This window comes from Pararge aegeria, chromosome 13, assembly GCF_905163445.1.
Source record: "Pararge aegeria chromosome 13, ilParAegt1.1, whole genome shotgun sequence".
In the NCBI taxonomy this organism is placed as follows: domain Eukaryota; kingdom Metazoa; phylum Arthropoda; class Insecta; order Lepidoptera; family Nymphalidae; genus Pararge; species Pararge aegeria.
The window spans coordinates 901,200-914,770 of NC_053192.1; the positions used below are offsets into that span (position 1 = coordinate 901,200).

General features: G+C 45.3%; 1 protein-coding gene across 1 annotated transcript; it reads left to right on the forward strand.

Moving 5' to 3' along the window:
- The first annotated feature begins 114 nt into the window (after positions 1 to 114).
- LOC120628989 (GATOR complex protein WDR24) lies at positions 115 to 13,535 on the forward strand. Its single transcript, XM_039897697.1, has 17 exons — positions 115 to 488; positions 562 to 678; positions 878 to 993; positions 1,341 to 1,447; positions 2,346 to 2,559; positions 5,079 to 5,167; positions 5,686 to 5,845; positions 6,519 to 6,688; positions 7,291 to 7,510; positions 8,193 to 8,320; positions 8,396 to 8,526; positions 9,242 to 9,406; positions 9,861 to 10,006; positions 10,771 to 10,961; positions 11,195 to 11,297; positions 11,490 to 11,651; positions 13,034 to 13,535. The coding sequence occupies exons 1-17, from the start codon at positions 389 to 391 to the stop codon at positions 13,160 to 13,162; spliced, it is 2,448 nt and encodes an 815-aa protein (XP_039753631.1). The 5' UTR covers positions 115 to 388; the 3' UTR covers positions 13,163 to 13,535.
- The last annotated feature ends 36 nt before the right edge of the window (positions 13,536 to 13,571 follow it).

Here is a 13,571-nt window from a genome sequence, read left to right on the forward strand (position 1 = left end):
ATACTTGATTTGACTTACATTTACCTAGCGTAGCACGTAGCGTTTTGTTCTTTTGACAGTGACATTCAAAAGCAGACACTGTCACCGAACGTCAACGTCATTTTATCATTCGACACTAAATGTCGCAATTATCAAGTTGTAAATAAATATTAATTTAAATACCTACTACCGCGAAGTGATAATTCTTTTATCAATCAAAGAGTGTATATGCATATAATCATTATGTTTCAACATGGTTTCAACTGTGTTTATTGTTAGTGCGCTTCTAGCTTGTCATCGGTGTAACCGCTCTAGCTACAATACAGTGAAACAGAATCGTGCTAAGGGGAAACAATCCAAAATGAATATTGTTATTTACGAATAATTTAATTACAATTGCTTAAAAAAAATGATACCCTCCAACACCATTTGCGTGTCCCAGGAAGGACCGGCAAATGCTTTGGCTTTGAATAAGGACTGTACACAAGTTGTAATTGCCGGAAGAAACGGTAGTAGACAGAATTATTATAAATTGAAATTGTATTTTTTGTTTTCAAGGCTGACTAAAACTAATTTTTGCAGTGTTCAAGGTATTTTCAATCGGCGAAAATGATTTCTCGGAAGTTTGCAACTTGAGAGTGGGAAAAAACTTAAATTTAAACTTTTCTTCTATTGATGTTGCTTGGAGTACGATTGAAGGTAAGCTTTTGAGCAGTAAAATACCACACTTCTCATATCCAGGTGTGCGGGCTTACAATATTTTCTATAGATAATCTAATGTTCCTCAGAGGCATACACTTACCTCTTAGACACAAATTATAGTCTCATCCAAATTAGGTTTACCTAATGGCTGTTCATTTGTTAAGTGTTAATGTTAACTTTACATTTCTTGCTGTAGAAAACACCCTAGCTACAGCAGCCACCAATGGAGCAGTGGTAGTGTGGAACCTTGGACGCTCGGGGCGCTCAAAGCAAGAGCATGTGTTCTCTGACCATAAGAGAACTGTTAATAAGGTAATTTAAATTATTTATAGTCATTTGCACAGATGGGCAGCAAAATACGACTTACTTATCTAAGTCCCACATTGTCTACTCAGAGTGTGTGAAGCTGAGATCTTTGGTAATTAAACACCTGCACAAATAGGTTACTCCTCAGCAAAATTACAACCTTCTCTTATGTGGTGGGTGGTGCAAATGAGCAATAAAGACAAAAATTAAGATTAGTCTATACAAATACAGGTATTTTATAAGTTTAATTTGTATAATTGATTATCAGATTTAAATGCAGTGTTTTGTTTGTGCTCATGTTTGGGGGCTTTTTAAATTTATAGCGATACATATAATACATTTCTATTCAATAGGTTAGTTTCCACTTGACTGAGCCTGCGTTGCTGATCTCAGGATCTCAAGATGGAATGATGAAGTGCTTTGATCTTCGTATGAAAGAAGTGGCAAGAACTTTTATCAGGTAGTTATTTTTATAGTTAAAATAGCAGTCTCTCATGACTACATATCACTTTGTTTTCTTGGCTCCAAATGATCAGAGATAGTAGCATGATGTTAAGCTCAAGAATTGAGCTATCAAATGTTGTTTACTGGGTGTAATGTTTACCAAAACCGGGAATTCAAGCAGGACCATGGTTGTCCAACACGCCAATCAATAGATCAACAAAGCAGTTAAGCTCTGCCTTCACTTTAGAAGATTTAGCATTAATAATTACTAATAGTAATATTATTATTAATAAGATAATATGAATACATGATTATTAGCCACAGTTGCTAAATTTTTAATGAGTGGTACATTTTAAAGCTGTATATAGTGTAGAAAGTTTTGAGTTTTCGCACATTTTATTTACTTATGTATTAACCATACATCCAACCAAATAGTATTTTGCATTTAAACTTTACAATTATTAAAGAGTGCATATATTCATAATAGTAAAATTAAAGGGTTATCTAGCATTGACAAATACCTAAAACAGTTTCCATAAATTTGGGAATGAGTATAACAAATAACCGTTAAAATAAGTACACATTATTGGGCTGCTGAAAACCACCTCATAGAGTTTAGTTTTTTCGCAAATATGTTAAAAATAAACGTAAACGTGCAGAACTGTAATGATCATAAGGAATGTAATACTTAAGGAATAGATGGACTTTGGGGTCCCAAGATGCACGAATGGTGATCCTGCACGAGGTGGACAGACGTCTTCTTTTTGATGACGTCCGTTGCTAGGAAGCAATCAGCTTAAGACCGTGGATTTTGGAACTCTATAAAAGACCTATGTCCAGACGTTGACGTCAATCGGTTGAAGTAATGCATCAAAATGTACTGTATTATTGTACGGCTTACTGTCGCACGCCAGCAACACGGAGTCCATCCGCGACGTGCAGTTCAGCCCGCACCAGGCGCACGTGTTCGCGGCCGTGTCGGAGAACGGCACCGTGCAGCTGTGGGACGCGCGGCGCCACGAGCGCGCGCTGCACCAGTTCACGGCGCACTCGGGGCCCGTGTTCGCCTGCGACTGGCACCCCGAGGTGCCGTGGCTGGCCACCGCCTCCCGCGACAAGACCATCAAGGTACGAGCAGCGCCAGAGAGTTATAGGACGCTTTCCTTGCATGCTTTGCGAAGTATGCTTCGCTTATAGTCAATGGTTGTGCACTATCCATCTAGTCGGCCATCTGCTTAGTCAGTCAATAATTACGTGTCCTATTTTAAAAAGAAAAACCAATACCTAACATATTATGAAAATAAATATAAAAGAATTCGAGGTGTGCAAAATCGCACGCACGCACGCACCCACGCACGCATAGCAGCCGCTACAAAGACAAAAACATGAATAAGAAATGTTCGTTAAAAACACTTATAATTATTTGCAAATCGATGAAAGATGAAGAGTTTATTAAAGCGCTCATCTCGGGAACAACAATTTTACTAAGTACATAAACGAACTAAACAACAACTACAAAAAACAAATTCAATAACAGTACGAAGTTTACCGGATCCAGTGCTGTGGTATGCACAGTATATGCAAATGATATAAAATGAAGAAAATCTCCAGTACGAGTTATAAAAACTTAAGGATAGGCATTGTAAGAGCTATTAGAAGCCTACCCTTAAGTTTTTATAACTCGTACAGGAGACTGACCGGATCTCGGATCGGGTTTATAACTTCTGTATGAACGTATGTGTATCTTAGTCAATCGTTCGTGGTGCCAAATCTGTTATACAATATTTCGAAACTTAGCTGAATTATTAGGTTTTAATGTAGGTATACCCTTTTCTACAGAGAACATTGAAAGGATAGGACTGTCTCATTTTTTGTATTTATGTATTTTGTCTCTGTATACTTTTAAATACTTTTAAACCTAAAAACCCCTTTCGTTTAGAGATTTGTGGACAAAAGAATTGGCACTAATATGTTGAACGTAAAATTAGCATACGTCATATTACAGGAGCTATCAGCTCGTGTAGTCGCATACATAGTAGCCCCAGCCACACGTGTCGCGTATCTACAGCCGTGTTCTAAAGCGGCAGTAAGTAGGCCGCCAGATAGCGCGTCTGACTGGCCGCTACACGTGCTGTTTGTATGATTATACTCGAGGAGATGGATGTATGGAGTATGTGGCCTTCATTTATTTTGTTGTTTTTAGTAGGTCACTTGTCGTTGTAACCGCAACAGATATAATCTATGAAAACGGTTCTGTCCGACTATCATGGTTCATGAGATACAGACTGGTGACGGACGGACAGACACACCCGTTTTACACTGGGTACGGAACCCTAAATAATATACCAGAATTTATTTGAAGAAGACATCGGTTCGCAAGGCAGATTCTACCCAGAAAAAACCAGCAAACAATTTTTTCGATTTCATTTGAATCCAGGACGCATAAAGTCGATAGGTACGGTCTCAGCACACCGCTAAGATCATTATCTCGTTAAGAACGAATTGCCTTTCTAAACAAGACAGACTGTCCAAAATAGTTCAATGAACTACAAAGCTCATATGTTATTACAATCACAATAATCTATTTTGTAATGTTTAAACTGCAATAATTATTATCTATATTAAATATATTTGTTACACTATTGACACAGTTGCATGTGTGGACTATTAAAGGCAAAACATTTTCGCTATTTGCGAAAATGGGCTACGGTGTATCCTACCAAGTGGTCAAATGACATGAGGTGAACACAATCGGCTAAAAACTGTGGTATTAAAATCCCTACAAAAGATTTTTGCACAATTCCGACCCCTGCGCTGCATCCGTCTCCCACTCTATGATGACGCAACATGTTAGGTACTATTTATCTGCACAGGTTCACCGCGCCCGCGCATCTAAATGCCGTATATACTTAGCTATTTATCGTTTCACAGCGCGACCCGGACGGTCCTCGTATTATTCTCAATATAACGTAATAATAATGATTCTGAGCACTTAAAACTTTATTTAAATAGGTTTATTACGACACACGTTTGGAACGTCGCTTTCGTATAAATGTTTCTTATTGATCTTATTTCTTTGCACTTATCTAGTATCTCTGTGGACCTTCCAAGTCCCTTCAGCAGATCGGTTTGAACTACGCATAATAATCCATGCTGACCAAAATTCCCGATACCTAATCTACTCGTAATAAATTTCGAAAAAGGTTCCCCAAAATGTAAAAAAAAAACTGAAAAACTGCTAGGATTTTCAGTTTGCTTGTTCAATTGAGTAGTTCGTGGTATGTTCTTTTCTATTGCCGCTAACCCGCAAAGGTGCGGCGTGTTGGAGAGAAGGAGATGGAGCTTATAGTTCAACGAACTACGAAGCTTCTCTCCAACTCCAACTCGCCAACTTATACAAAGAGATATTTGATTTTGACTTTATCCAGAAATGGAACATTAATGACATACACTCTGATGATGAGGATGATTTGTTTCTTCGTGTGTTACATAGATTTCGAAAAAAGTTCATGCTAAAATATTATTTATTTCATAGCCTGTTATATATATACAAACATACAAAGCAGGCGCATAGTTTTAATTAGGCTCACCCTTACCTGATATTCCACGATTAAAATAAGTGTTTCAAGCTATGTTGTTTGTTCCAGGTGTGGGACATTCACGCGCGGCCGAACTTAGAACACACCATTTACACGATAGCTTCGGTCGGGCACGTGAAGTGGCGACCGCAGAAGAGGTCAGCCCCTAAAAATATTTTCTAGTACAAATGTATTGTACATGTAAAAATCTAAGAGGAAAGGAGGCATGTTAAAAGAGATATAGATAAAGATTCTTAACTAGCTGGTCGCCGCGACCAGCAGCTTTTTTTCTAGAATAAAGGATTCTATCTCTAGGGTGTAAGATAAATTTATTTAAAATTTCGCCTAGATCGGTTTAGCTACAACAAAGTCTTATTTTTATTATAACATGCAAAAACCTTTCTTGCCGTACCCAGTAAATAAGTGACCATTTCGTCAGCGCACGCAGATAAAGCAGCATAACCTTTTTATTTCTGCTTTTAAGGCACAAAACCCAATAAAACAAAACTATTAAAAAAAATCAAACAATTTCAACATAGATAAAGATAGTCACAGAGGCCCGATGAAGCCGAGAAGGTAAAGATGATACATACAGAGCAATCTTTCGGGGAGGGCGGGGTGTAGTGAGAAACGTGCATAGTGAAATTGTACAGAGCATGTAGAGGCGGCGGTGCAGGTTCCAGGTGGCGTCGTGCGCGCTGGTGCTGGACTGCGCCGTGCACGTGTGGGACGTGCGGCGCCCGCACGTGCCGCTGGCCACGTTCGCCGAGCACCGTGACGTCACCACCGCCATCGCGTGGCAGGCCTCGCCGCACGCCTTCCTCTCCACCAGCCGGGTACGCGCGCAGCAATAAATGCTGAAGTGTCAAAGTAAAATTGATCTAATGTCCCGCGTTTTAAAGAAGCAAATCCTATTTTACTAATGTACTTCTGATTTTTGTTTTAATAACATTGTGTCAACGCCCGAGCTAAATAAATGGTAGGCAAATTTAGATTTAAAACAATGCAGATGAGATTAATTTTACTCCGATACTAAAGTATTTCCAAGCTCGAAAATGCCACTTCGGTTGCGAGCGAGGAACTTTTGTACTATGCTATAGCATAAGAGTCATTGTATAAGTCGTTTTAAAGATTTGAAACAACATACTCTAATAGCAAAATGGTCCTCATCCTTCTAATTTTTAAGTTCCAGTTCCAGTTCTCCCAAAAACACTATTTGTATTATTGTTATCTAATTTAAGTCTTTCGGGGAAGGCGGGGTGTAGTGAGAAACGTACAGTACGTACGTACGTGATAAGTTCTGTTTTACTCTGTTATTGCAGATTTTTGATTTTTGAAAACGACTGTAATTGCGTCCTAATCTCGTAACTGAATTCTGTATTCTTCGACGATTTATGAAAAATTGAAATTTAAGGCTTAAAGTACTAATTTCTAATTGAATGCGGAGTTATGGGAACATCTGCACCGAGCCTCGTTCGGCTCGGCTAAGCAGTAACGTCGTGCGTGCAGGACTGCAGCCTGTACCGCCACAAGTTCGGCGAGGCGGCGCACCCGGTGCTGTGGGCCAACCCGCAGAGCGTGTGCGTGTCGGCGCGCGGCGAGCTGGCGCACGCGGTGCCCGAGTGCCCGCTGCCCGCGCTCGCGCCGCAGCCGGCCGAGCGCCACGTGCCCGGCCTGGGGTGAGTGCGCGCGATGCCAGTATGTGCACTTGCACACTCCCCCTCTAACAACCAAATGTTGAATGTCTCAAAACTTCACTGGTTAGTTAAACTTTTCCAACTTTGATGTCCAATGTCGATGTCGTAGATTTTTGAAATATGAAAAACTAGCTGATAAACACTTCGTTCGCGAAGACTTCGTTCGCGTGGATTAAGGTTTTTTTTATTCTCGCTCATAAACATTTTTCAATTTTCCCTCGGGAACTACTTAGGGAATCGGTATAAAGGTTGGCCTATGTTCTTTTCTATGTCATAGGCTACATGCATGCCAAATTTCAGTTCAATTTTACCGAGTAACAAACGTCCCAACATTGCAAATACTTTCACATTTATGATATCAGTAGAATAACGCGGTATTTATTCCATTTAGATTTTTCACGATTCTTATGATGGAATAGTTAGCAAGAATTTTATAACATTCTCAGATTTCCCGTTTCCACAACCCCAACCGTCGGACAAAGGTCTCAATAAATAACAAAAAACGATTTTATTAATAAATATCTTTAGGATTATTAATAACGTAACGTCGGAGCAGTAGTTCAGTGTTGCCCGTGGCCCCGCAGGCGCAAGCAGCCCACGGCGGGCTCGCTGAGCGGCGCGGCGCAGGCGGCGCTGGAGCACGCGTTCCCGGGCGGCGCGGCGTCCCGGCTCGCGCGCCACGTGCCCGTGCGCGCGGACGGCGCCGTGCTGGCGTGCGCGCGCCGCTACCGCGTGCGCGGCTGTGCGCCGCACGTGCTGGCCGAGCACAACGCCCGCGTGGCGCGCGAGCAGCATCGCTACATGGTGCGCGGGGCTATTTTGTCATTTTATAGTGTTTACCTAAACTTGGAGGAAATACCAAGTTCATAATATATTTTTTACAAGATTTGAACCTGCTACTCTGGCAATCGCGCTTTACGACTAAGCTACGGCTCTCATTCGACCCGTGCCGAAATTAATATATGCTCTCTTAATCCGTCTTATAGCGACACCCATTATTCCGAAGTGTGTTTTATTTCTATAATTTTTTAAGCATAATTGGAAATTCGAGTATTATTCTGACAACCTTCATCGAGATAACTCTAAGTACTGGCCACATACATGCACATTACATGTAGTTTGTTTAAACTCATAATATATTAACTTTTCAAAGTTTTTATTTAAACTTTGCAGACCACTTTAACTACTACTATTATATTAACGGTGAAGGGAAATAACGTGACGAAATCTGCCTTCTGCGTGCCTTATAGTTCTCCTTAATGTTCTCAACGCGTGTAATGTCTACCAATTCACAATAACCGTTGCGAAATACGCCCTAAGCCCTTGCTATTCTGAAAAGTTTTACAGAAACTGTGAGACTGTCCTCGTTGGTCTATTTAGCTAAAAACTATACTTGGTATGTTACTAATGAGTTGTTACGTAACAGTTGCATAAAGAGCTACTCCTACTACAGAATTTTTAAGCGCGCCTGCTTGATTCCAAGCAGGTGAGTCACGTGTGGGAGATAGTCCGCAGCGTGTACAGCGCGCGCGCCGTGCTGTGCGCGCCCGCGCCGCCGCCGCCCCGCGCGCCGCCGCCCCGCGCCGCCCCCGCGCCGCCGCTGCCGCCGTACAGGTACGCGGGGCGATGCAGTGGCCGGCGAACCTCTGCGAGCGAGACATTATAATATCATCGTTTTCGAATGCCCAGTGCCGTAGAAGAAGAGCCAATGGAGGAAGTAGAGGAGTGGGAGAACCGATTCCACAAGAACAGCGGCGTTCTGGGGCTGCCCACGCACAGCATATACATTCCGCCGGCCAAGTTCGCGAAACGGGATGACGGTGAGCACGCGCTATACATTCGAAACGAATCTAACATTATCAGGCAAATTTTTCATGCATCAGCATCTTTTTACGGTTGTACTTAGATATGATATATGTAATCGTCAGTGGTACAGTCACTACAAACAGATGTACTTGACGTATCACAATTGGTTATAAAGTAGGCCTATTTGATATAAATGATTTTTGTATTTAACTGACGATGCACTCTACCATGTGACGCGCTCGCCTAGAAGATGCTCTATCCATTCTTGATTTGAAAGTATATAAATTTTACACACAAGTATTATAAAAGGTGAAAAAAACGAATCAGAAACTAACTTTGGGTTTCCATATGACGTCGACCTTGGTGTGCGCAGCAAATTTCAGACTACGACAGCAATTGTCAATTTTCAACTGCGTTTAAAGTTATTTAATGAAGACAGACGTAAAACTTTCGACAGGCGCTACCTTTTTTGCGCCCGAAACTTCTTATCTTCAAATTTGGTTTAAAGTTTGGTATACAAGCTGAATTTGCAGCAATATTTTACTGTGAGTAAAATGGTATCGCATGACCTCGCCTCATTCCTTTATTTGCTGTAGCAACTTTCCATTTACATGAAAACCCCGTTGGGATGCATCTTTAACATTAAGATTGTTATTAAAGAGCCTATCTCGATGCCTTTTATGTGTGCAGGTCTTTTTGTATTTCTAAATGTCTCCGCAACCCTCGCAGACAAGGGCGGCTGGGTGTCGGCCGCGTCGGCGCACTACGTGGACGTGGACGCGGCGGACTGGACGCTGCCCGACGAGGCGTTCCCGCTGCGCGCGCCGCCCGCCGCGCTGGCGCCGCTCGCCGCGCACGCGCCGCACGCGCTCGACCACGAGCTCGAGCCCACCGGTGAGCCGCAGCGGCCGCACTCCGAGTGTGGAAATACTTGAACATGGGAGTAAAATGGATCTTATCTGCATTCAATTAAAGCTGAAATTTGCCTTTAATTTTTTTTTTTACAACAAAAGTCAGAGGTACAGGATTTGCGACTCTAAAATGAGGGGCATAAGGTCCATTTTACTTTGACGATACAGAGTTTGATATGCAAAAACTACTCCTGAAGTAGAATTCAGCGGTCTAAGTATTTGGTTGAGAGATGTAATGGAAATACAAGAATGCAGATTCCAGTAATTGCGGATTAATATCCACTTAGGAAGCTTTTCAAACAATGATTTAATTCAAAAATTTAAATCGATGTAAAATGGCAACTTAGGTTAATTAAATCCTCAAAATAAGCGGTCATATCGTTTCAAACTGATCTGGACGCCTCGAAATATCAATAAGGATATTGTTATCTTTCCAGATGTGTCAACAGCGCGTAATTCCGCAACGCAAGCGGAGGCGTCATCTCCGGGTGGTTCGTCGGGTTCCGGGTCCGGATCTGGTTTTGCCGTTCCCCCCATTTCACCCACTTTAAGAAGATCCAGTAGCCAGAATTGTAGCAGCTCGGTAATAATCATCATCTAACTTTTCTTGTTTGTTTGTAGCCTATTTCACAATATATTATCCCTATGCAAGAACCAAATCGATCTATTGGTGCGTAAAACAAAAAAAAACTAAAAAAAAGGGCAAATATATTACTTCGCAGTTACCACAGAATAAAAATGGAAATGCCATGTCATAAGAAGGTAGACCGATGAAATTATTGCTTGCTGCTGGAAAAAAAAGCAACCACAAGATCCGTCTTTAGATAAAAAGTAGGAAAGCCCTTTGTGGCAGACACAAGAACCTTAAATGAAATAGACTATGAGTGACCTTGACCTTAACTGTAACAACGCTTGACGTGAAAATCGTAAAATAAACACCACCTGCTTTTTATTTTAACGTGTTTATGCACCTCAAAATTAAATTTCTTTTCCCGTCGTTTTGTACACGGTTTTTTGGTTTTTCATGAATCCTGCGGGATACTCTACCTGAGATCTCCATTCCAAAATTCGACCAAATTGGTTCAGTAGTTTTTGCGTGAAAGAATAACGAACATCCATCCAACCATACAAACTTTCGCATTTATAATATTTGTAGGATATGACGCTAAGTGTTCAGCTGGCAGATGACGTAGGTGCTGCCGATATAGCTCGTTAACGAAACTCAGCAAACACGAAAAAAAAAAACAATTACACATACATGCCAAACTTATAACAAGCCGTCGTTTTGCTTCGGGTTAAAAAAACAGTAATAATTACACGAGGCAATATAGTTTCATAACAACCCAGGTGGAGGGCTCGGGCGGGGAGGGCGCGGAGGGCGCGGAGGGCGGCGCGCTGTGCGTGCGCGAGGGCGCCACTCGCGCCGCGCGCGCCGCGCTGGACGCCGCGCCGCTGCTGGCCGCGGCGCTGCGCAGCCACGCCGACCTGGGCGACGTGCAGACGGCGGCCGTGGTGTTCCTGGTGCTGCAGGACCACCGGTACACCTACTTCGGCTTCTGAGTGACTCTGAGCTTTCTTATGAGATTTTCATAAGTCCACTTAGCCCCCTGATATTACGTCCATTATAACCTGTGCACTGATCAGACTTTGGTTCTTGCCTCCCATTACTGACGCAAATTTGGCATTATAAATCGCGACGCTGTAATATGAGTGCCCAAGAACTAGAATCTGAATAACTAGAAACGTGTTGTTGATGGTGTGTTTTCCCCAGGAGCGACCTGTTCCCCTACATCGACGAGAGCCTGCAGGAGCAGTGGCTGCTGGGCTACATCGAGCTGTTGCAGCGGCACAAGCTGTGGAATGTGGCCACCGAGGTGGGCCTCCCGCACTTGCCACGTCCTGACTAAAAACTAAGAGACCTGTCTTGTGGATTTTAAGTCCGTTAAAGAACGAAAGAAATCACAGATAAATAGATTTAATCTCAAGGTCAAAATCCCACGAGTTTGAATTCAGTTAATGTTTCTTTTCTTAATATCCGATATATTAACGAGTGCGCGGCGCGGCAGGTGATCCGTTGCGCCTGGCTGAGCAGCGTGTGGACGCTGTCGCAGCAGTCCACCACGGTGACGGCGTGCTGCGGGCGCTGCGGTCGCCGCACGCGTCCGCGCGCCGCCTGCGACGCGTGCAGCCCGCGCGCCGCGCCCGACGTGTGCGCCGTGTGCCACCAGGTAACCGCACCCGCACCCGCACGCGCCCGACGTGTGCGCCGTGTGCCACCAGGTAACCGCACCCGCACCCGCACGCGCCCGACGTGTGCGCCGTGTGCCACCAGGTAACCGCACCCGCACCCGCACGCGCCCGACGTGTGCGCCGTGTGCCACCAGGTAACCGCACCCGCACCCGCACGTGCCCGCGCGCCGCCTGCGACGCGTGCAGCCCGCGCGCCGCGCCCGACGTGTGCGCCGTGTGCCACCAGGTAACCGCACCCGCACCCGCACGCGCCCGACGTGTGCGCCGTGTGCCACCAGGTAACCGCACCCGCACCCGCACGTGCCCGCGCGCCGCGCCCGACGTGTGCGCCGTGTGCCACCAGGTAACCGCACCCGCACCCGCACGCGCCCGACGTGTGCGCCGTGTGCCACCAGGTAACCGCACCCGCACCCGCACGCGCCCGCGCGCCGCGCCCGACGTGTGCGCCGTGTGCCACCAGGTTACCCCACCCGCACCCGCACGCGCCCGCGCGCCGCGCCCGACGTGTGCGCCGTGTGCCACCAGGTAACCGCACCCGCACCCGCACGCGCCCGCGCGCCGCGCCCGACGTGTGCGCCGTGTGCCACCAGGTAACCGCACCCGCACCCGCACGCGCCCGCGCGCCGCGCCCGACGTGTGCGCCGTGTGCCACCAGGTAACCGCACCCGCACCCGCACGCGCCCGCGCGCCGCGCCCGACGTGTGCGCCGTGTGCCACCAGGTAACCGCACCCGCACCCGCACGCGCCCGCGCGCCGCGCCCGACGTGTGCGCCGTGTGCCACCAGGTAACCGCACCCGCACCCGCACGCGCCCGACGTGTGCGCCGTGTGCCACCAGGTAACCGCACCCGCACCCGCACGCGCCCGCGCGCCGCGCTCGACGTGTGCGCCGTGTGCCACCAGGTTACCCCACCCGCACCCGCACGCGCCCGCGCGCCGCGCCCGACGTGTGCGCCGTGTGCCACCAGGTAACCGCACCCACACACGCACGCGCCCGACGTGTGCGCCGTGTGCCACCAGGTAACCCCACCCACACCCGCACGCGCCCGCGCACATGATTTTGCAATGTCATATTGGATAGAACCAAGCGTTACTTTGCGGAATTCATGGTAGGCATACAATAAACATTGACCTTAAATAAAAATTGCTTATTTATTAAATTGCAACTTTTAATGAATTGTTCATTGAAGAGTCAACATCTCCATGCTCCGGACGTCGGCGCGAAACATGCGGAGACTTCATGGATTAGAGCTGATTCAGCTTAATATTCATTCGCGTATCGGTTTGATGGGATATCAACCATCATTCCCAAAATGTACAATGTAGCCATTCTCGCAGAGCTGACGCAGTGTGTTGCGCAGGCGGTGCGCGGCCTGTACGCGTGGTGCCAGGGCTGCGCGCACGGCGGGCACCTGCTCCACATGCGCGCGTGGGCCGAGCAACACCACCTGTGCCCCGCGGGCTGCGGCCACGCCTGCCAGCTGGGCTGACGAGCGGCCTCGGCTGCGACCTTGTTGACTGCTTGAGATGTGAGCTTCCAATGTGCGCAATCCTTTTAAATTAGGACACATGGAGTGTAGATAATACGAGAAACGTGTTTTGTCTTTTTTTCGCGATTATAATAGTTGTGTTAATTTTCGTGATCAAAACATCATCAATCTTAGATGAATACTGCCCTAAGCAATGGTGGTAAGCCCACAGAACTGCAAAATGTTCATTCAAATGCTGTATAGTTTTTTTATTATCAAAATAATGTAAGTGGAATTTTTATAATAGTTATATTTTCCTAATTTATGACTGATAGTGGTAAATTGTTGTGTATGCATTAATATATTTTTATAAATAAAACACTATGTATAATTATTTACATGTTTTTTTATTAACGCTTATAATAATAAT